The following is a 24827-nucleotide window of genomic DNA, read 5'->3' on the forward strand; positions in this document are numbered from 1 at the left end:
CTCAGGATCAGGATCTACATGGTTTTCCGTTACCACTAGTCTATGTAAATTGGCCTTAACACTAAAGTACAGTAAACTAAAATGGATAAAGCGTTTTGCTATACTTGTAACAAAGCCCATTAAGGCCATGGGCAATTGTCATCTTTGTAAGATGAATTATTGATTGCCTAGAAATTTTAATCACTTGGATTTGAAGTTAAAGGTAATCTCATAAATATCACATCACACTGTTAAATTGATTAAAATTTACACATATTTACATAATGTTGTTATCATGTAAGCATACTATGTTTTTAAAACATATTCATTGTTTTTGGTGTGTTTGTCTTTTTTATATATGTGTTAATTCGATGGCATTTGGAAAAAATTAGGAGGTGGAATATTTTGCTAGAACTTACCGTTGCCTGGGGGAGACTTATACAGTACTTATGTTTGTACTGTGTTGGTTTTTTAAAAACTATTATTTACTGCAAATTTGAGTAAAATGTCAGATAATTTTTAATTTAATATTGAGCAGTATTATAATCATTTCTCTGTCATCCTTATATTATAATACATTTTCTAAATAATAATGGTTAACCCTTTGTTCTATCATATGGGTTACCTTAATATAATATTATAATATGACTGGGCATTTACCTGTGTGAACGGGAACTGCGTTTGGTTTATCTTGCTTGGTGTTGGAAGTGCTGTTAGTGGACATTGAATATCTATCATTTCCTAAAAAAGATTTTAAAATGTTTATTAATATTGTTATTACATTGTAATTACTATACAGAATAAAAGATGAATATTTGACTCAAAAATAATTTACAGAAAACATTCTCAAAACACAATTCCTTGGAAACCAGAGTTTTCAAAAAATGTCTCAAAATTCTAAATTCTAGAATAGAATCCCTAGTAACAAGACACCTTCGGTTAAAAACAAAGTATGCCCTTAATAAGGATGTCCCCTAAATAGGGGTTGGGTGCAGTGTTAATACATGAATTGCTCCTCTTTAACTGGAAAGTGTCCCTTTAATAGGAATGTCCCTTTAATAGGTGTCCCCTGAATAGGTGTGTACCAAACGAGGGTTCTGCTCATAAACACATTTCTGAAAATCAGACCGTGCCAGAAAGTCAAACTTGGTCAGGAAAATGGTGTCTGGGAGTTACTAAACTGAATTTTACTAACTAAAATTCCAGGAAGCACATATGTTTATGTAAATTATATGTAAATTAAAAATAATGCACACCCTTTAAACAATTTCTAATAAACAATGTATTACTTTAAACTTAAAGAAAACACTATTATGTTTTGTTAAAATCAAAATTGGCACAGATCAATCTGCGTCTTTAATGTTGTCATTGGCATTCGATAAAGAATCGCTCCGGTTATTGGTCGTTTTGACAAGATCATTCCATACTTTGTGGCACTGTGCCAATATGTAATGCTTCTGATCCACTCTGCCACGCAATTGGTAAAAGTATACATTTCTACGACTATGGCATTTAAAAGTTTTGCTATAAAAACAACATTATTATTATCTTAAAATAGAAAATACATTTTTCCTCACATAGCAATTAACAATATGGTTGTCATCAAAATGAAATTTAGAGTTAAGTATAGCAAAAGTGGACATTATGGAATACCAGTCACTGTATTGGGGATTGAATAAAAATGTAATAGTGATGAAAACTTGCTATTATTTTTAGACAGCGACATTTGTTATTATGAATACAGTAGGTCTCCTTTTTGGCAGACCTTAAAGCTCAGGTACAGGCATGAATTTTAAATATAATATCTGGTTAATTGTATATAAATCAAATATTTGTAACAGAAATCAAGACGAAAAAACATGAATTTCCCTTAATATGGTCAAATACAAAATTTTGCCATAAAAACCAGGAAGCCTTTTTTCAGTAGTTAGGTAGTTTAACCTAATGTAATAACATGTCTGGTGACTCCCTAGAAGGTGAAAAAAGATGGTGGATATACGGTGGATAATTTTTGCTATAGCATGAAAATAAAAATCTGAAGTTAAATAAAAATACCAGAAATGTAAAATTCAAGTTATATTACATATATTTATTCATCTGTTAACATTTTTTACCACACCGTTTATTTAAGAGGACACTTTCCCATGAAACAAATGAGGGGAAATACATACTTTAACACTACAGCCTACCCCTAGTACACAGTAGGGGAAACTTTGTTGGGTCTTAGGGCTATAAAACTAGGCACCTACAGAATATATATGTATTGTCTGAGGGCACAAACTGCCTCACAACCTTGGGAGACAATTACCAAAGGGCTTCCTGAATCGTTGAGCCACTGTTCTAAGGTAACCTACCCTATTAGCATTATTAACAATACTGTTCTATAACAAGTACATTTAGAATGTTTCCAGTTTAATAATAATGAAGGAAATGATCATAACTTCATGGGTCAATTAGATTATCACATGACCTTTGCTGGTTTCTAAAATGACATACTATTACCACTAAGTTGTGGTCAAAAATATTTGTTCATATAAATAATTAGCAATAATTGAATAATAATGGTTTGTTATTCCGAATACTCAATCAGTGTTAGTACACTTTTCACATTAATTAGGTTAATATAAATACCTAAACTAACACAATAAGCAAGCCCTTAACAGCCATGACTTTTATAGGGGGTCTTTTTTCTACAAAAGGAGCATAACTTATCATGAGCATTAAAGCTCTGTCTACACTATCAAACCCAAAAAAGTGTGATGTGCCCAAACATGGTAGAAATACTGTATGACATCATTGTGTCCATATGGGTACATTGTTTTGTCACAAAGTTAAAACTAATAGTTCAGTAGAATTGTGTGTCCATCATACACAATTAGTTGCCAAAGACAGTTCAATTTTCAGTTTTTAAAAATCATAATGTACCATAACATTGCAAGATCAACAGAAGGGTGACAATAACCGGATATTGTACACTTTCTCAAACCACCTGTTGTGATTATTTACAAAGCACTTACAAATTACCATACAGCTTCTTCCTATCTTTTATTGTAAACAAGATCCCTAAATGTATATTTCACCACAGAACAGATTTTTCAAGTAGATCCCCTGTGGTAAGCATACTTCTCAGGAAAGCCAACAGTCTTGGATTTAAATTAATTTTCTAACAAGTTCATTAATTATTTCGCAACAATAAAGATTCCTTTTTAATAACAGAATTTTAAATGCAAGTTGATGAATATATAAGACACTGACTTAAATCATAACATTATTTGTCTGTTTCTAAATTCAAACGCTGCTATTAAATGTTGATGATGGTGTCAATTTGATGTTGAGTGGCACTTTGTACTGGTGTTTAGTAGTAAATATATGTAGCAGAAAAACCAATACATATATTATATTTTACTTTTCTATAACTACATTAAAAGTACAGCTTAAATCATTTAGACCATACAGACACAATAGGCCTAGAATAGAATTCAATTGGCTTAAAAAATACAGTACTTTGGCTCATGTATGGACTGTGCGAGTGTGATGATGATCTCATGTGCAGAGAGCAGAATAGGCTTTGGCCAAGGATTTTTTTTAACAAAGTTGAAGTTTGTATTTATTGAAAATTTTTTGCCAGAAAGTGTTGACTGTACTGTAGTAACATCTTTCGTTAGTTTAGTTGACAAATGTATAAAATCAGCAATAAATATCCATAGATACTGTACTATGAATAAAGAACTCCATAAATTGAAAGCAAAATTTACTTAATGCGCCCTTCAAAACTGTTGGCGCTTGTCAAAATTCTGAAATTACGCAGGAAGGAAGGACGAACTACTGTGTTTTTTTTTAGTCTTCATTGAAAAAAGAACTCTGGATAAAAACAATATAAAAACCTCAACTATCATGTAAAAATCAATTTTTTTCCAGATCAATGTGGTGTCATCATACTGAATACTGTCCATTATCATAATAAAATGACAATAGAAATTCTTGGAAAATATTAGTAGGATAAAAAAAAAATAAAAATTAATATATAGAATACACACGCGAGTTAAGTTTAAGTTCTAAAATTCAGTTACAATTTTGAAGTTAAAATATGATAAAAATGCATAAAACGCATATAGTAGTAATAGCAGCCCAAAATACATTTCAGCAGAAATTTTCGTTTAGAAAAAACAAAACGTTTTACAGAAATATGGCATTATAATTTCAGTGACATTTGGCTAATCCTAGCCAAACTGATTGATGATGATTTGTCCCTAGTAGAGTTGTAAAACCATCACCCAATTCCCACATGTTTTATCCTTATGTATGCCCACAGGATTATAAAAAAAGCTGCGGATTTAGTAGCAGTTATCATGAAAATAAATTACCAGTAGAACATTTCGTAATGAACATTTTTTTGCATTTAATTGTTAAGGTTGAACTGATGAGGTACCAATCTATCACAGTATGATTTTATTTACAGTATTATCTTTCACAATTATAGTAGAACCTCTATAGTGGGACAAAACAAAGTGTCCCCTTAATAGAGGTTGGCCATAGTGTTAAAACATAATTGCCACATGTTCATTTTTTGAAAGTGCTTCCTGAATAGGGGTATGTCCTAAAGGAGGGGGGTTCTAATCTATTGTACAAATGGAGAAATTTAATTGGCAAGTAAAGTTGGTACAGTACAGTATGATTGACACCTAAAATTGGCAACATGGGTACTTCAATTTTTACAATAAGCTATTGTTTAGGGCCAACATGAGGTATGACAACTTGGCAACTATAAAGTTGCTGAAGGACACATTTAAGTAGCACATCAAAATTGACAACTTTATATGATGGGTACTTTGGGGAAAAGGGACAACAATATTGGCAACTAAAATTGATACGATGGGCACTTTGGGGAAAAGGGACAACAATATTGGCAAATAAATGTATACGATGGGTACTTTTGGGTAATAAGGACAACAATATTGGTAACTAAATTGTTATGATGGGCACATTTGGGTAGTAAGGACAGTATTGGGAACTAAAAGTGATATGATGGGCACTTTTGGGGAAAAGAGACAACAAAATTGGGAACTAAAAGTGATACAATGGGTACTTTGGGGAAAGGGACAACAGTATTGGCAACTAAAAATTATATTATGGGCACTTTGGGGAAAAGAGACAACAATATTGGCAACTAAAAGTGATACGATGGGTACTTTGGGGTAATAAGGACAAACAATATTGGCAACTAAAAATGATATGATGGGCACTTTTGGGGTAAAAGGGACAACAATATTGGCAACTGAAAGTGATACGATAGGCACTTTGGGGTAATAAGGAAAAACAATATTGGCAACTGAAAGTGATACGATGGGTGCTTTGGGGAAAGGGACAACAATATTGGCAAATAAAAATGATATGATGGGCACTTTGGGGTAAAGGGACAACAATATTGGAAACTAAAAATGATACGATGGGTACTTTTGAGTAATATTATTATTATTATTATAACTAACATTGAAATAAAGGGTACTAATAAAATTGATATTATGGATACTTAAGTATATGGACAACAACATTGGAAACTGAAATTCATAAGATGGGCACTTATGGGTAAAAAAAACCAACTAAAATTCGCAATATGGGAAACAGAAATTAGTACAATGGCAAACTAAATAGATGAGCTTGACAAACAATTGGCAATTAACCTTTGGTAACATGGAAAATAAAAATTATCGATTTTCTGACATCCAAACATAGTAATCTAAACAAAAAGTGTTTTGGTCTGTTATCATTACACACATTCAATGAGCTATACACACTAAATGTCATGAAAAGAATGTTGAGCCATATTATCGAATATTAACACTGTTAGTAAAATATGGGTAGTGAATACATGAAAATAAAAACAGACCTACATTTGGAATATCTAATCAAACTGTAGTTAACAAGACTTGACAATATAAAAGGTTGTACGCATCTCAACCGTAACTTTAACTTTGTACCGATATATTCATTTCTTGTAGTGTCGGTTAACATACATTTTTGAGTTCCAACAGTCATGCGAGGGGTGTCTATTACAATGGAGACTGACAAGATAACAATAGGGATGCTAAAACAAAGTATACACTAATATATGTTTTTTACAATCAATGTCATAATTAAGGTTTTCAAGTAGACAAATACAGATAAATGTTGGTCTACATTTCAGGCCTCGCAGAATCCAGATTTTGTTTGTTTCTCTGGCAAGTTTTCCTGAGATTTGGTTTCCCTCTCAATTTCTTTCTTGAAACTTGGTGGACAAAACATGTGGCGGCCGTAATTAACAAACATCTGATCGAGACTAAACTGTACTGTTGCAAAACATTGTTGTTATTTTCTCTTGGATTTTACTTGGTTGCCCATCGGGACCGACCCTTATAGTTGCCCTACATAAATCTTTGGTTGCCTCTCGGCCAAGGGTAACTGATTCTGCGAGCTCAGTGAAAGTTCTTTTATTTGAAATTTAGTAGTTTTAACTAAAAAGTGCTGAACCAGTTGAAAATAAAGAGAAATTATCGTAACCTGAACATTTCAATTTCACACATAAATGGTATAGTCTACCAACCCCATTCTAAAGTTGGTGTACAAACAAAATAATTTCACAATGTCCATGAAATCTACAGGCAAGTAAAAAATAACTACTGTACATATTCACAATATTTGTATGTCATCACTTACCTTGAATATAGCGTCCATAGAGCGTCCTTGAGGCTGAGAATTCTACAAAGATAAACAAAATTATGATTAGTTGTGATAAAAAAATTGTAATTTCTTTTCAAGCAGCAGATAGGCATTAATATGCCATTAAGAAAACGAGTATGGATGAGTTTAGAGAATTGCCTTTTGAACTTCCCTGTATTATGCATCTAATCTATTCTGAAAGTACTTGCAATAAAATAAAATAAAGCTTTAGTAGTATTGACATGAACATATGGGTTATTAATCAAGTTATACTGCTAACAAACAATATAAATACTAATTAACTCTTAAACAAAGCATGGCAAGAATTGGAATGAATTTAATGATATTAAACATAATGATTTGATTGTTTAAAATGCATAAAATAAAGGAAATTAGATTCATTCCATATAAATAATTTATAAAATAAAATTGTTGTTAAAATATTTATTAAGAAATGATGTTAAAAAAAACTCTTGTTTCTTTTATATATGCATAAACAAATTTGGATATCATCAAAGGATTGTGAATGAATGAATTTAAATTGATATGAGTTTGGTTGTTTGTGAATATACATACAGTAGCATATTTAATCAAATAAATACCCTGCTTCAATAAATGTCCCGGGGCCTTTTTTCCTTGCATAAACGGCACACACAAGCATATATAATATTGTATTACAACATATTTCTATTTGTAGTAGAATTCATTGATTGACATGATCTACAAATTACCAAGCATTTTGATAGAATTTTTACTGTATTTTATCACTTCTCGATATTAACTGTGTTGCATTTTTTCAGAACTATGGGATATTCATTTGATTATATACCATATTACACCCCAAAAATTAAATGCCTCCTCCGAATAAATGCCTCTTTCGAATAAATGCCTCCTCCGAATAAAGGCCTCCCTCAAATAAACCCCCTCTAAAAACCCCGGGGCATTTATTTCGAATCAAATACGGTATTATATTAACACTTTTTTTGTTTAAAGTTCAATAAATCTATAATGTTCTTTGATGTAAGAAACTATTTTTTCTTTTAATTTTATAAATATTTCTCAACTGAAGCATAGTTTGTTATTGAATTGAAACAGCTATGAAATGACATTAAAGAATGTAATTTTAGTTTCAAATGACATGATGAAGACAATGACACCAATAAATACATTAAATTAACATTGTAATGTTTTTAAATAGAATACAAATTAGAAATAAATAGAACAAACATTATCAAATGTATCTGTAAATATCAAACAAAAGCGATAACATTCTTATAATTATCTACATTAAGATTTAAATAAGACTAATAATAAACCGAAAAAACCCATTATTAATGTTTAAATACAAAACAACGACGACGTCGCGGCGTTTGGTGATTATCGATCACGTCAGAAATCACGTCAATAAAGGTAGTCGGTCAGTTGATTTTACTGCGTGTCCTTTTATAATTGAGTGTTTACGTTTTGTTGTGTGTCTATAGTCAATGACGGAGGAGTAATTAGACCCAAGGTGATGAGACCACTTTGTTGCCAAAACGAGTTTGATAAAAGCTAGTTAACTGTGTACACAAGATGGATAGGATACATGTTTCACAATATTTCAAACTGTGACATATTTAGATTCTACATGTTTTAATTGACACATAACCTTTGATGATAATGGCAATGTTTGAACTATTTTAGCATGGATTTTTAAAAAAAGTTTTAATCATTAAATTTAAAATCATGTATATAAGAATGTACAATAATACATTCTAAATTGGTATGGGTGTAAAAGAACAAAATAAAAATAAAAAACAAAACAATAATGTACTGAGAATAAAACATACAATTGTTATTATTATTGTATATTGTTGTAGGCCTACTAACAATAAAACATTTCCCACATAAGATAAAAAAAAACAATAAAACATTTCCTGCGATTATTATTGTTATTAGTTACAGTACTTATTTAACATTTGTATTATGGCTGAACTTTGTTTATTACTATAATAACAGTAAAAAGTAAAAAACAGTAGTAAAATCATGGCTGTAAGGAAAGAGATCAGAAGGAACACATACGAGTCTAGAGAATAATACAAAAAAAAAAGAAAAAAATACACGAGACAATAAAAATTACTGTAGGCCTTTGAACGAATGCGAAGTGTTTTTTCTCCCTGCTTCAATTAAACAATATCAACCTGTGTGATAATTGTGCCTTAGTTCTTCCACTTGACGAGTTCTAACTTGTTAAATCAATCTGTATTTCCTGAGTACATAGCGGATCTCACGACTAAATTAGAGCAAGCCTTCCATCTTAAGGCTAGCTATTATTTCTCATTACTAACAGTGACAGCATTTTGGAGCACTTACAGTACACATCATCAAACATGGGATGTGAGCATACAGCATAGTTTAAAAATAAACAATGTTTAAGATGTCTACAATTAGGTATCCCAATGAAAAAATTTAGATTAATTTTTTTACTTTTTCTTTCAGTTAACCACAAAGAACTTAATGTAATTAGCATTTTGCAATTTAAATGATTGAAATCCGATTACCCGTTCTGAAGTTATGGTTATTTAAAGTGGTAAAAAAATACTCGATTTTTTGCCTAAAAATAAAATACAACTAAAAACTATAAAAAAAAACACATTGGAATATTCTAAACAATTTTTCCCCCAATACTTTTTCCTTTTAAATTATTTTTTTTAGAAAAGTTTGTCATTTTGAAATTTCACTACATTGAAAGTGCACAGTACTGTACAACAAAATACAAATACAGTACCCATGATATAATACAACATACACATGAAAAAGATACAGGGGAATATATAGTCACGCCAAAGTCAATTTTTTCAAAGGCTACTTAAAATAAAGTCATAAATAATAGAATATTGTCATCATATTTTGACCGAAAAACTAGCAAAAATATAATTGATAATTTCCATCAATCAGCTTCAAGTATTATTGAAAGAGATTTTTCAATGTTTTTGCCAAAATCTACGAGCCATGTTAATTATATGTAGGATGTATGTCCGGATGTTACAGTTAGTTTCCGGCATTGGTGTTTCCCATGGCAACATGGGTTCTCTACAGCATATCTCCTTTAGGGAGCCATAATTAGAGTACAACATTTTTGTATACGTTTTTCCCCTTTAAGGTATTTCCCAATTATAACATTTTATTAGTGTCTTATCCATAATAATTGTGTTGATAAAATTGTGAATAAGAACATTTATTTTGGCAGATGTCTCTAGAGGAAAGTAAAAATAGATGTTGTTGAGCTGTGATATTTCATTTTCAATACTTCATTAAATAATTTCTAAAAGGAGATTCTAAAATAACTCGTCATAATTATAACTTTATTTAAACTTTCTCTAGTCTAATAAAAGATTTTTATCACATCAATATCTTCTACTTTCTACTGTAATTTTAAAGCTTAGGTACAAGGATGGACTTTAGATAACATTTGGTTTACAAAAATTTAAAATGTCTACAGAAATCACATCCAAAAATATGGTAAAATTAAGGATTTTGAAAAAAAAGTTCAGTAATAGTCGTTCAAATACTGATGATGTTAACTTTCAAGATAACGCATAATAAAAATCTTAAGTTGAATGAAAATACCAAAAACGTCAAATTTAATTATACTAATCTGTAAGATACTGTACCTTAATATCTTTTTTGCCATATCTTTAAAGTCATATTAAGCCAGATTGACTTGATATTATATTTAATATACTTTATTTTATCTCTCAAGACATTCACGTTTAATTACAATTTTGTATTAGTTAACAAATTCAGCTAATTAAAATGGAAGTAAAGGATTATGGTATATTTCTGTGTTAAAATAACAAAAAATGTTATATTATTATTAATTTATTTATTAAGAACAGTTAGCGGGTATACAGTAATTAGTTAATTGAAACCAGAGCAAGGTTATTTTGTTACCTCTCAGTGAAGATGTAATTTTTATCAGTGTGGTATGATGGCACAATTAGGTCACATCCTTCAATCCAACGCAAATATTTGTTATAGCGGAAGGGGCTGAATGCCAAGATGTTTAAGAGTCAAGATCATTGAATTAACCATGTTTAATATTCATTCTTTTATTTCGGAATCTCTGGTCCATAGAAAGTAACAGGAATATAAAGTGTTTTTTAAACAAACTTACAGCATAAAATTCAACATACCTTGAATTTGTTTAAAAAACACTTTATATTTTATACAACACGTATGAACTGTCATTCGAGGAATATAATGTTCTGTAGTAATAGTAGTGTAGCAAAAGAAACGCATTGAGATTGAGCCTTGGTTAGAACTACATTTTCATTCTCGCATATTTTCCATTCTTATTTTATCACACTTATTTTTTATTTCGGTGGTTTAGAATTTCTCTGCATTAAAAAAGGATATGTCATATGAAAAATATCTAATTTGTTTAAGAATAAAGAAATAATGCTTACCTTTGAACTTGGGCGGTCAGGTGTATCCTCTTGATCGTCATTATCCAAATCAAAGATACTTGACCTTAAATCTGTTTTTGCATTGTTGAAATTACCTGTAGTTAATATCTTTAATTCTAGTTCTGGCTTTGTATCAGACATTTTTGAACTTGAAGATTCCTTCGACTTTGGTTTTGATTTTTGCTCCGTCCAATCAGGTCGTTGCATATTATTTTTTGTTGGTTTTGCACTGTTTGTAGTCGTCTCACTTTTTACTGTATTAGCAGAACGTGAAGTCGAAGGCTTTTGCGAATGACTGCTACTTTTGGCTTTTTCTTTACTTGTTGGAGATTTCGGAATTTGAGGACGTTCTGATTTTACTGGCGTGGTTTTTATATCTTGCGGTTTTGAATGAGAAGATGATGGACGATGTTGAGATGAACTTGATTGGTGGGTTGAGTTTGCAGTGTTTTTACTTTTTCCAGGATGCTTTTGATGACTACTACTACTATTACTAGATTTTGATTGATTACTAGTAATAGCACCATTCTTTTTAGATTTCTCTTTTCTTTCTTTATTGTAAGGCGATGACGTGGAGGAAGAAGGCTTAGATTTGTCTGTAGAGTTATTTGAAATCTTTGGACTGTTTTTAAGCGAGGTGGGTGTTGGTAACTGATTTGGCACACCAATGATGTTAGTTGACGGTACATGTGAATCGATCAATGGTCGGAAAGACTTGTAAGGTCCCAGAATACTTTGTAAACGAGATTCGATATCATCACTTGGATCCGAAACCTGCTGTGGAAAAAAATAAAATAAAATTTCAGGACTAACAACATTTTTTACAATATCACTTTAAATGGATTACCGAAAAGCTTCATAATACCTATAGTAATCTATAATAGTAATAATACAGTAACTTTACAGTAGAACCCATTGTGGTATTAAAACACATATTCCTCCTTGTTTGTTTAAGGGAAAGTGTAATAGGGATGTCCGAAATAAGAGGTTTTACTATACTATAATATAAATTTTTTATAATATATAAGATTTGTACTTCTTTTTACTTTACATAGAAGTTTTTCTCCTGAACAAACTTACATTACTCAATACAAAATTGTATCATAATAGTTTAAACTGTTCACCACCTCTAAGATTTATAACATAATCATATACTTACTCGAATTGGTTGTGAGAATGTTGGCGTTATCTGCACTGGTTTTTTCTGTTTTTCTTGTCTTTCTATGCGTGCCCTCTCGCGCTCCGATTCTCGTTCTCTCTCCATTGCACTGAAATAAAAAGATAGTGTTTCGTGAAGCAATATATCTCAAAATTGATGTTACACAAAACAGAGATAAAATAAGATTAGACAATAAAATAATCCTTCTTAATACTATCATTTACAAACATAATTTTTCAACATGAATTCGCGAAACACTGATAAGATTTTGTAAAACAATATTTAAATAGTCCGTTCCCATAATGTTAATACAGTAGTGCCTTTGGGACCTACGAAAGTGTTCCCTGAATTGGGGTTGGCTTTAATGTTTAAAAAATATATATTTCCTCTTGTTAATGTTAGTTAGTTTATAGTGAAAAGTGTCCCCTGAGTAGGGGTGTTCTAAAGTGGGCCTTCTACTGTAATCGCTCAAAAACTAAAGTAACTTATAACTGCCTCATTCTCTTACTCATTTCCTTTGTTTCAGAGGAAGATCCTAAACCTGCCTAAACCATGTAACCTTCTAGGAGGACACCTAAATTCCTAATCATTCTCAGTACTGTATCTAAATTTGTCCAATATCATAAGCAAATGCTGTGATACAAAATCTTATGTGTTTCACATAACACCAAGTTTCCATGATGCATTGATACACACACAACATGTGACATACTGTATGGAATTTATCTAGGATACTTGAAAAATATCGTCATAGATGTGGAGACACAGTGCCGAGAATAATAATAATTACAAACATGACTTAAATATACGGGAAACGAATTGAAATACTATATTTATTATTATTAATAAAGAGAAGATCAATATTGAATCTTCTTGAGTTTAAATTGTTTTCTGTAGAAGAAATAAAAAACACAACAGCACTTCATAAATAATCAGAGGCAGAACTGCTTTTCACTGAGCAGTTAATGAGTGGAACAAATTACCATGCCATACTGTTAATGCTTCATTAATAAATACATTTTAAACTTATCTTCATTCCCATTTATTTCACCATTTTCATACAGTCTTGAAAAAAAAATCACCTAAAGTTTAAAACATAAAGTAGAACTTTGTCTTTGGATCACGCATATTATTAAGGGACATTTTCTGTAAAACAAACTATGGGGAATATATATTTTAGCACTACAGACAAACCCCTATTTAGTGAACCCTGCTATTAAGGGGACACTTTGTTCGAGTTCTTGAGAGTGTTGTACTATAATGTACATACAAATAGGATTTTATAGTCAGGTTTGTAGAATCTAGTTAAACAAGGTACAGTACTGTAACCTTATATTAATAGATTATTTGAACAGAAAAGAGTAATGATTAAGACAAAGCAAAAACAAATCTTAACAGTAGCTAACAAATCTGAATGAACTTAGAATGATTTCCTCGAAATGAAACTTATAATGCGGCCTATGAACGGAAGTAACGTAGCTAAATTGATGATAAAATTCTACTACTGTACTTTCTGTATAAATATGTAACCTTTGCACCGTATAATAGCACTGTAAAATTATACTATAAAACAAACCAACAATAAACAAACTACAGGTATCAATTTACTGATGCATGGCTGGTATGGCTGTGATGTTTATTGACAACATATTACCAGACACATGTTAACGACCTCTATTCAGGGGACAATTCACTATTACCAAAAGTGTCCCCTTAATAGGGGTTCTACTGTAATAATACCATAAGCTTTATAATGACAGAAAAGGGATTGCTAAAAGGACTGACCCTAGTGGACGTGAAATAGAAGCTACTGTTTATGCATATTGAATATTACACTATACACACAAAACAAGATCTAATTCATCAAAGTCTGACATCCGCAAAATAATGACATTCAATCCTATTATATTTTACACATGAATATCAAAACATATTAGAAGTAAATTAGGTCAAATCTTATTGTCTGACCTATATAACTCACTCATTATTGTTCCAATTCAACTATCAATGCACTTCAATCAAGACCAGCATCTTTTCAAAATGTTTGATAAATATAATATAATGCTCATGTTCTTTGTGCTCTAAAGGCTATTAAAACCAAGGTGAATTAAGAAAAATGGTACATACATAGGCTTACGCATGGTTAGCAATGACAATGGAAAGCCAAAGGGTTAGGTTCGGGATAAAAGGTAAATTGATGTTACAGGAAAATTGTGCAACGTTGGAGAAACAGATACAACAAAGGTTTATTTTAAGAAATAACATTATGGTTTAGGATAGCTATTATAATATCTATAATATGTTACATTCATTTCAAAGGGTATTAAAGTGTTGAACTATGCTTGCTTAGTATTAGAACCATGTGAAGATAAGGCTAGAAGCTTGGCAAGATCAATTACTTTAACTAAAGTACAACACAGACTGCCAATAGACAAGGTTCTAATATGCTTGGGTTCATGCTGACTTGAAACACAAAATTCACAACTAGATCTAGTAAACCTTCAGAATGAAATCTATAATGGAGGTTTAAAATTAAATTATTAACTTACTGTCCTAATATTCATTTTACAAAATTGTATTATCACTTGAGAAACATAATAACAAGATATTGTTTGAGGATGCTACAGTACTAGCCATTACCACTTAATCTAAACAAATCGTATATTTTTCCAGGAAAAAAAGTACAATTTTAAAAAGCGATGGTATACAACTGTGTTATTCATTATCATGACTATATTTGGTCGATTCATCCATGGTCTACTATCCCAAAATGAAAAACTCACTATTTATGGAAATAAAATCCAACCTTAAATAATGTTTAGAATGTCCTGAATAATTGATAATCGGTCTGAGTACTTGAAAAATATTATTGTACAACATTTTTTGCTATACCAATACCATCATTCGTTTGGAGAAATAAAGATAATATAGACTTTTGTTAACAGTACACTGGCAAAAACGTTTCATGTTATCCACTAAATTTGTTAATCTAGCAAGTAAAATATTACAAAAACAGGCTAAGAGCAAAAAAGGAACACCTTAAAACTGCCCATAGAATATTATATAATTATCAATAATACTCTGTGAAAGTCTCCTCCGTAACCCTAACCCTAACTTCAGAAAAACATATAACAAACCAATCAACAATAGTGTTGAAAAGTTGAGCTACTACTAAATACTTTTACTAGGATACAAACCCTACCATTAGACTTTTTAATGTATGTCCAATCCAATTGGAGAGCAACTCTTTTCACCTTAACTAACTTTGTACAGTGGAACTAGTGAACTCACAACCAACTCCTCCTGGTTCATCAATGATGTTCTTCAATGTTCTTGCAAAGCAACATAATTTTTTTTTTTTCAAATTAAATATGACATAATATTTCCTCCTACACAATCAAAACTATGTATAAACATCGTTCTATTTTTAGCACTTTTTCAATCAAATTAATTATATGTTTAAGGTCCTCCTCCACCACCTTCAGAAAAACATACTTAAACAAAAATGTAGTGTTGAATCATTTTATACTTTTCAAAAAAATGTACCATCTTTTAAAGATACTCCAACTCTAAAATTTAGTTTTGTTTGATTTTATAGAGATCTTTTTTAACCAAATAAATATCCTCATTAAAATATGAATTATTTTCCTAGGTACTGAACTTTGGAATCCCTCTCAATCAGTACAAGAACCCTCATAAACACATCTCATACTAACCAGCTCCCTGTCCCCTCAATAGACATCCCTCCCTCTTAGTAGACATTCCCCTAAATAAATAAACAGACCACACCATTCCTACTCCAACCTACAGTAAACAGCCTCCCCCCTCAGTAGAAAAAAAGTAAATATTGCTTTCCCTGGTACAGGTAAACATCCTCTTTTAATAAAAATATAAATTATTTCCCTAAAGATACTGAACCTAGGAAATAAAAATCTCTTTATCAGCACTTTAGCAGGGGAAATCCCTTTGAAATGTCATATAACAAAACAATCACGTTTCTATGAAGTATTTACTCGGTACAATGATTATGAAAATAGGAACAAACTAACTATTATATTTGTTTAAGATTTCTACTCAAAACACTACAAATTCTAGAGGTAACTTTTTGTCTATATTTTCCTAAATCTCCAGAGAAGAATTTTTAAAAATTAGAACAATATCAATCTATATGAAAATTTAAGATTGACATGACACAGTAAAACTGAGCTTCGCTAATATAACTAAAATAAATGGTAAAGAACATAATTTTACTCAGAAAATATTGTGATCGTCAAGCTACAGTACATAGTTTGGTATACGTCTACAGAGGCAATACTGAAAATTATTATCTTTTTAATTGACGAAACTCAATTTTTATTTATTAAAAATTAATACATTGTTTATTTGTTCTAAAACTTGATAGGCCTAAGTACCACAAAAATGCATATAGTAGGACGTTGTGGCCAGAACCCGTCCCATATCTATCTAGGCAACATCATAATATTACATCAAGACATTTTTTGGGGTGGATATTAGATTTACAGTAAGCTTGGTGGAATCTTTAACGATAAAGGAAAGGATCCCAATAGAAATAAGCTAAGCTTTTTGGGCTATCCTGAAAAATCTTTTATGTATTTATGTGTAATGTCAGTAATTATTGTTATCACTTTGATCAACCTTACCGTACAGATACCATACTGTATAGCATATAATTCCACAATGTAAACATTGAAATAATTACCTGAAATAAAAACATAAGCTACTCTCCTTAATAAACCCTTGCAGTTATGTCCTTCTTGTAGCAACAGGTTTGATAAAATAAACAAAGACCTTTAAGATCTAAACTACCTGCATATTTAACTGCCACAGAATCTTGTATCTTATCACTGCATTGATTACTCCCAGCATTTTTACCAAACACCAAATATAGTATCATTACACAATCAAAAAACATTCCTAACCTTTTACTTGTCAGTCTACTATAGTAGAACCTCTAATTAGGGGACACCTTTGGGCTCAACAAAGTGTACCCTGAATAGCAGTATTGTGTTTACTATAATACTAATAATTAACAGTCCTGTCATTACACAATCAAAAACATTCCTAACCTTTTACTTGTCAGTCTACTATAGTAGAACCTCTAATTAGGGGACACCTTTGGGCCCAACAAAGTGCACAGTACTATTACTCCTCTAGCCTATCTTTTACAACTTGTCCGTCCACTAGCAGAAATTGAAACAAGCAGTTTTAATTCAACAACTAGTTGCAAACCCTTCCAAATCAATTGCCGTGTATATCCAACTACAGTACAACACCACTAAATTACACATTGTAGTTTTCCATTAAATTTTACGCTTCAATGAATTCAAATAGTATTATAAATATTTTCAGAGTATAATGTTCGATAGGATTTTCCCAGAACAGACCCATCTAATTTTATCAAATCAATATAATTTTACTTCATGATATGTGGTTTTGTGGTATTTTGTATGTACATTTGTACTTGATTTTTTAATACACCTTCTGATATTTGAAACTAAACCCTTCTCATAAAAAGTGTCCTTCTTTGTGTTCCCTGAAATAGGGGTATCCTAAATGAGGGGTTCTATTATATTGAATGTAAATGGTAAACAGAAATGTCTGCTTTATATTAAAGCAGACACCCCTACTATGAGAATGGTATGTTCAGGTTGAATAGATAAATTACACTTTTCTTCTAGTAAAATAAAAGTATACATTTTTTTTTTATGGGTACAAATTAAAAGTAAACTTACATCATCAAAGAATTAAACTATTTATTTTTATAAAAATATTTACATTATGTTTAGATTGTTAGAGATAGGAAAGTTCGCAGAATTTCATGATCTATTTACTGATATAGCACTAGTAATTAATACATTAGTTTCTCTTTTACTTTTGGATCATTTACTCAACAAAATGCCAAGGAGACTTGAATAAATAAAAAAATCTAAATCCAATAGAAATTAGTACAATGCTCACAATAGTGTTATTGTACCTGAATAATTGGTAGGATCACTTATAAATTCAATAAAACTCAAAACAAAATTTGAGACAATATTACTAGTTTCCTGGCAACCTAATGATAGTATAAAATATTTTTGCAATTTCAATTTTATTTTAAGATTTAGACTATAGTTTAGTAGTTTGTTTCTATTTTTTTATTTTACAAAATAATATTTTGATCGATATGAAATGTATTCTTAATTATTATTCTTCATTTTTTTTATCATAGTTTTGTGCTTTTAAATATTTTATTCGGACCCCAATGAAAGCTAATTCAAATTTGTCGTCCTGAATCTATTCTTCTTCATATGTTTCTCCTTTGTTTTTTCATGATGTTTCATTATTTGACTGTTATTTATGTATTAATAACCTCTTAATATGTATGAATGATGTATGAATTCAAAATAAAAACAAAGAAAACAAACAATATTCCAATACAATAATACGCCATAGTTTAACTTTAAAAATATTCTTCCCATTCAACTTAAACATTCACTATTTGTATACACAAGTCAATCAAATATTATTCATATAAAAATATTAAATTTAAAATAGCATTGCATTTGACGGCTGACTTTATACATAATATAATATTAAAATATGGTCGCTTTTCTAATGATGAAATGTGTCCAGTACAGCAGTTGCATTATTCTCTGTTTAATCATGGTGAAATAAGCTTATTATCCTCTGTACCAGTATATCGGCACCAATTAATATTTACGTTTGTTTTATTCAACTGTTCAGTGATTTTATTTCTACCACGTCTTTTTATGACATTATTATATAACAAGTATTTCTATGCTACAATTCAGACCTTGTCAATTTTATACTCATATCATTGTTGTTAAAATTTGTCCTCATTAAATTATATCAATATTATGATACTGATGTCTGGTTGCTCTTCATTATCTTGCATGATGATTTTCTAAATTTTGAACGATACATGTTGCCCTGTTGGCGTTACCCGCTAAATTTAGCAACTAGGTCCCAAAGCAGAGATTATAATGCATTCATTAAATGTCAACAGATGTATTTAAAACACATTAACTATTAAGGAGAATGAAATTCCAAAGAAAATATTTCATCATTTTCAGCCTACACATATTAGAGTTTTCCATGAAGTGAAATGGCTACATTCTCAACATTTTAAATTCGGGAGAGGGGAAACCTATGGGAGAGGCTGGCCTAAAATATGAAATGTTTAAAGAACCCTCTCATAGCATCTCACAGGATCATGATACATTCACCCCCGACAAAATTACTACAGTCATCGACCACCAAGAGATTTAGTCATACAGCTGATTGATGATCTACAGACTGTGGGGTTAAGCTCTGCCTTAAGAGCCCTATGGTGGCAAAGGGATTTCAGTGCGATTCTATTCAACCGTAACACAGTTTCCTGGACGGATTTTATAGAGCAGAGATGCTAAATGCAGATCAACACCTTTTTATAAAAGAAAATAATTTTTTTTAGCTTGGAAATTCTCTATCAGTTCTATTATGATAGGTTCAAACTATAAGTCCAGTCCTCTGGAATTTTGTAAAAAATAAAAAGACCCCTATTAAGGGGACACTTTCTTGTGGAATGAACAAGGAAAAATATAGGTTTGATGAACCCCATTCAGACAACAACCCTATGAAGGGGGAGTTTGTTGGAACCTTAAAAGTAGGCCTCTCGGTCCATAATGCTTTGTCATGGGTTGACAGCAGCATCAAATTGAATTAAGTATTTGGATGACTTTACAAACAAATTCATAGAAAATATTTTCTAGAGTTGTGGGATAACAGCTTCATTTCTGTATGCATTTGGCATATACAGTTCATTCACACTAGGAAAATAAAGATGCTACCAGACTCTTAAAACGGTACATTTTTTTTCACAGATGGATTGTAACCCGTGTCTGTGCATGCACATCAATAATTGCTTGTTAAGTTCAACAGGACCAGCTGCATTGGAAGTACCCAAAATGCTGGTGTGCACTTCAGGAACGTGTAGGCCTACAATTTAAATGAGAACTGAAAAATGACAAGGGTGCATTAAAACTGATCTTGATTTTATGGCTAACAACTTGGTTAGTTTTCTAGAGTTGATTCAAGTTGAAAATAAAGCCAGTACATACGCAAAACCAAAATTCTCTCCTATTCTGAAAATTATGTCTGTTTAAAAATACAGTTTATTCATTCATAGTAAAATTGGGTCATTAGGTTATACTATCTTGCGAAATCTCTATTCTTTTATCCTTTTGCCAAACAAAAGTCCTTTTTTGTAGCAATATGGTTTGATTTTCAAGAGCTTCCTTTTACAGATTGTATACACTGAAGTGGACAGAGTAAGAAATAATAAATCTGTCATCTAGTATTCTTTTATCCATTCATTACATTCATATCCTCTAAGAAGATTAATAGCTTTCATTATTGAAGCAAATATCCCTAGTTAAATAATTCATAAAATATTATTTATCATTACAGATATATTATTATATGACAGTGACTAACTGAAGCCTTCTGGGAAATATAATTTCTTCTCGTGAGAATCGTAAATTTTGTGGAGGCTTTATTTCATTTGATATCATAATTATTTGTTTTTAAAATATGGACAGACAATAATCCACAGGGAATACAATATAACCTCTATTAAGGGGAGGGGTGTCTTCTGAATAGTGGGTGGTCCTAGTATTAAAACAATAGAATCCTCCTTAAGGGGAGGGGTGTCTTCTGAATAGTGGGTGGTCCTAGTATTAAAACAATAGAATCCTCCTTTAGGGGAGGGGTGTCTTCTGAATAGTGGGTGGTCCTAGTATTAACACAATAGAATCCTCCTTTAGGGGAGGGGTGTCTTCTGAATAGTGGGTGGTCCTAGTATTAACACAATAGAATCCTCCTTAAGGACTACTGTACCTTACTCAGGGGACACTCCTATTAAAAGGACACTCAGCAATGAAAGAAATACAGGCAATGTATGTTTTAACACTACGACCAACCCTATCCAGGGGACACTCCTATTATAAAGGGGACAATTTGTTGGGTCTTTTTAATAGGATTCTACTCTTAACAGGATGGCCCCTGAATAGAGGTATCTCACCGTAAGAAAATATTTCCTATGATATTGCATCACATTTCATTTATTCTACTACTAATACCTATTGGATAATTGCCAGTGGTGGACATGTCAGTCGGAAAATTACCAATTAATCGGTAATTTATTCCAATATATTTCTCTTTATTGTAAAGTTATTTCTTTTTCAATGTTTTTCCAATTTAGAACAATACTATTAGTTGTGAAACAAATGTTTTAAGACTACAACCATCCCTATCTAGCTAGGAACACCCCTATCAAGGAGACACTTTATTGGGTCCTCATGGTGTCCCCTTTCTACAAGTGGCAATACATGTTTTAAGACCACCGCCAGTTCCTATTAACTTTATTTGGTGTCTTAATAAAAGGGGTTTTATTGTACTAATGTTGGGGATACAATACAAAATTAGCATGCAAAAACAATGTATTCAGATTCTGTATGTAATATAAATGTTAAAAGATAATGAATTGTTTCTGCAAAATCATTCTGGCACTATACAAATATAATATGAGTCAGAATGTAAAATAATTCAAGGTGATTAAATAACTTTGACTAAGAACTAAGGGTGACTAACAAGATTTAGGGCAAATAAAAAGAAACTAAGACGGGTCTGACTAATTCTTCAAAGCAGAAATAAAGGAGAAAGCTTAGAAGACAAACTGATGACACAGTGGGTCAAGCTATCAACTATTGAAGTAATACTTAATAAATGGACAAATATGAATAAGATTATCCATTTAAAATTTGCAGAAAATATCTAGATAGAACTCCTCCTTCGGGATATGATTATCCCTATAAAGGAAACACCCATATTAGGGAGACACTTTTGTGAAACAAGGAGTAACGTTATATGTTTGAATGGCCAACCCCTATTCAGGGAAAAACACTATTAATGGGTCATCTTGTTGGGTGTGGGACAATGCATACAATACCATAACTATGTTGGTCTGAACACATCTCATTGCACAATCTTTTTTAAATTACTGTAGACACTGATTGGAGCGCTGAATATACATGTACTATGTAGTAATAATAGCATGTTGTATTTAAATATACCCCAATATTTTGTACTACACATCCCGAAGGTGTTTCCTTAACAGGAATGTCTACTAAATAGGGTTTGGCTAAAGTGTTAAAACATATTTCATTGGTTTATAGAAAAAGTGTCCTCTTATTAGGGGTGTCTCCTGATTTTTTTTTCCAAAGGAGGGGTTGCACTATATTGCATTCAAGGTCATCTGAATGGTCAGAAAGTTCTCTCATTTGAGTTTGCTATTTCTAATTGAATATTGAAGGGAAGCCATTATCTCTCCAGGTTCACTTATAGTATCCACCTCTTTTCCTTTGGACCTCGATGATTTCTATAATTCAGGAAGCACTCTGCACAAGATTAGTTTCAATTATAACCTATGACCTCCAACGATGGTGGCACGATGCCTGCATTGTATTTTTGGAAAATTCCAAATTTTTGTCAATTTTCTTGTTACAGTTGGCTAAATTTGTTTAATTATATTAAAGAAATCCTATTAGTGCTAGTTATTCACATATAAAGTTTCCATAAATAACAATGGATTTCATCTAAGAATTAACAATTAACCTTTAACCTACCTGTAGGTAGCTAGCAATTTACTAGCCCTTAGTGGCCACAACACTAACATAATTATTTGATAATACAATATACATTATTACCATTATAAACCTAATATTTCCTCTCTTAATATTCTATCAAATTCTTTTCACAACATAAATATTTTAAATTCTCAATATTTTAAAATTCTTGATATGATGGAAATCTATTAATGTAATATTTAAACCGAATTAAAATAAAGATCATTGTGACATATTACTCCGAATACGTTTCAATATCATCACACACAATCACACATACAAGTCCGCCTCCACGCCAGTTATCTTTAAACGATGGCTCATTGACATTTAAACATTAGCATTCATTTGATGGATCTACGCTGATTAGGTAATTCAGAACTGTTTTCGTTAAAATTGAATAAGGTATCGAGATCATAATACGTTTTGAATATTGCTTTAAGACCTTCAAAGCTGTAAACATCTACAGAATTGATACAATTTTGTATACGATATATTATTGACCTTTTTAAACCACCACTAATGATTTTAGACATTAATTCACAAGCATTTTATCTTTATTTTGGTTTTATTGATTGATAGTTTATGAAAATTTAATTTTTTTCACATATTGTTAACTGGATAATGGACACAGAATGGCCACCAAGAAATGATAAAAGAGGAGAAGACAAAAGAGAAGATGGAGAGATGAAATAAACTAACATGACATCCTGGAAGAGAATGGTATGACTAGAAAAAAATGGAAATTGCTGGAGGGCTTCACCCAGCAATGGTTGAACACAGCATGATGATGATGAATGTTAAATGGTAAATGCAAAATAATTGAACTTAATCCCACAAAAACAGTCATTCCATCCCATTGTAGTGTATACAGCATTCTTAGCGAAATCTAAGTCCGCTCTAAATGTATACAGTCCACAATCAGTACATAAGCCAACAATAATGTATATAAGCCAACCATAATACATACAAGCCTACACCAGTTTAAAGTGCAAACCTACTCTTTAATTTTAATGCATAATTTAATGTCATAATAATTTTAATTTGTTCTTTGTGCAATATGTCAATATTAATGTCATGTTGATAGATTTCAAACATTATTTGTAGAGGCCTACAACAAATAACATTTAAATCATTGGGTTTACGTCCCTTCCTCTTTTTAAACTTGGCCCAATTCCGTATTTAAGTTGTACTATGCTGATAACGCGCACTAGCAACAGTTGTCCTTTCAACTGTACTCAGCTGATAGCTGAATTAGCAGAACCCATAGCATATTCTTGCATAAAAAAAGTGTGATCTGGCTGCATGGATTTATTGATAATGCATAGAAGGACTAAAATAACTGAAATGTGTAGGTTCAATCCCATTGGGTATTTCTTTAAATTACCATATCATTAAAGTATTGATTTACATCATGTCTTATATTGATAATAATTAAAGTTCATCTAGAGATCACAAGTTCAAAATAAATGAGTTTACCACGTTAAATTTCTACACAAAAAATGCTAGTAACATTTTGGTGATTTTGGATTGTTTATTTATTAATGTGTATTCATGCAGAACAAGCGTGTCATTCAAAAAGCCTGGACAACTAATGCAATTTGATAATTTGTAAAACAATCTGGATACTCATCTCATCTTCGATAATTGCTTAGCGCCAAAGTCCGATATCACATACCATCAACGATCCTTTGCTTCTTGTTCAACAAGGATCTCATGAAGCAAACCCATGATTTTAGTATAACACAACAAAATTTATATATTTTCTTAATCTGTCTGAGCTGTCACGATCCAGGACTTCCCTGAGTGACAAATCAAATAGGAAACGCATTTTTTCCTATCACAAACAAGCTGGTTTTG

At 31.2% G+C, this 24827-nt stretch overlaps 1 protein-coding gene across 3 annotated transcripts in view; it reads right to left on the reverse strand.

Annotated features, from left to right (window-relative positions):
* LOC144842624 (uncharacterized) overlaps positions 1–24827 on the reverse strand; it is a 129083-nt gene that overhangs the window by 67628 nt on the left and 36628 nt on the right. For 2 of the 3 annotated variants that reach the window (XM_078699092.1, XM_078699090.1), the window contains 4 exons: positions 12283–12391; positions 11124–11900; positions 6673–6714; positions 640–720 (listed from right to left, as the gene is read on the reverse strand). In XM_078699092.1, coding sequence (XP_078555218.1) covers positions 640–720; positions 6673–6714; positions 11124–11900; positions 12283–12391 — 1009 coding nt within the window. The remainder of the gene's footprint in view (positions 1–639; positions 721–6672; positions 6715–11123; positions 11901–12282; positions 12392–24827) is intronic. The other variant, XM_078699091.1, reaches the window with a different exon arrangement.

Source organism: Antedon bifida, chromosome 5 (genome assembly GCF_963402885.1).
Source record: "Antedon bifida chromosome 5, ecAntBifi1.1, whole genome shotgun sequence".
NCBI lineage: Eukaryota > Metazoa > Echinodermata > Crinoidea > Comatulida > Antedonidae > Antedon > Antedon bifida.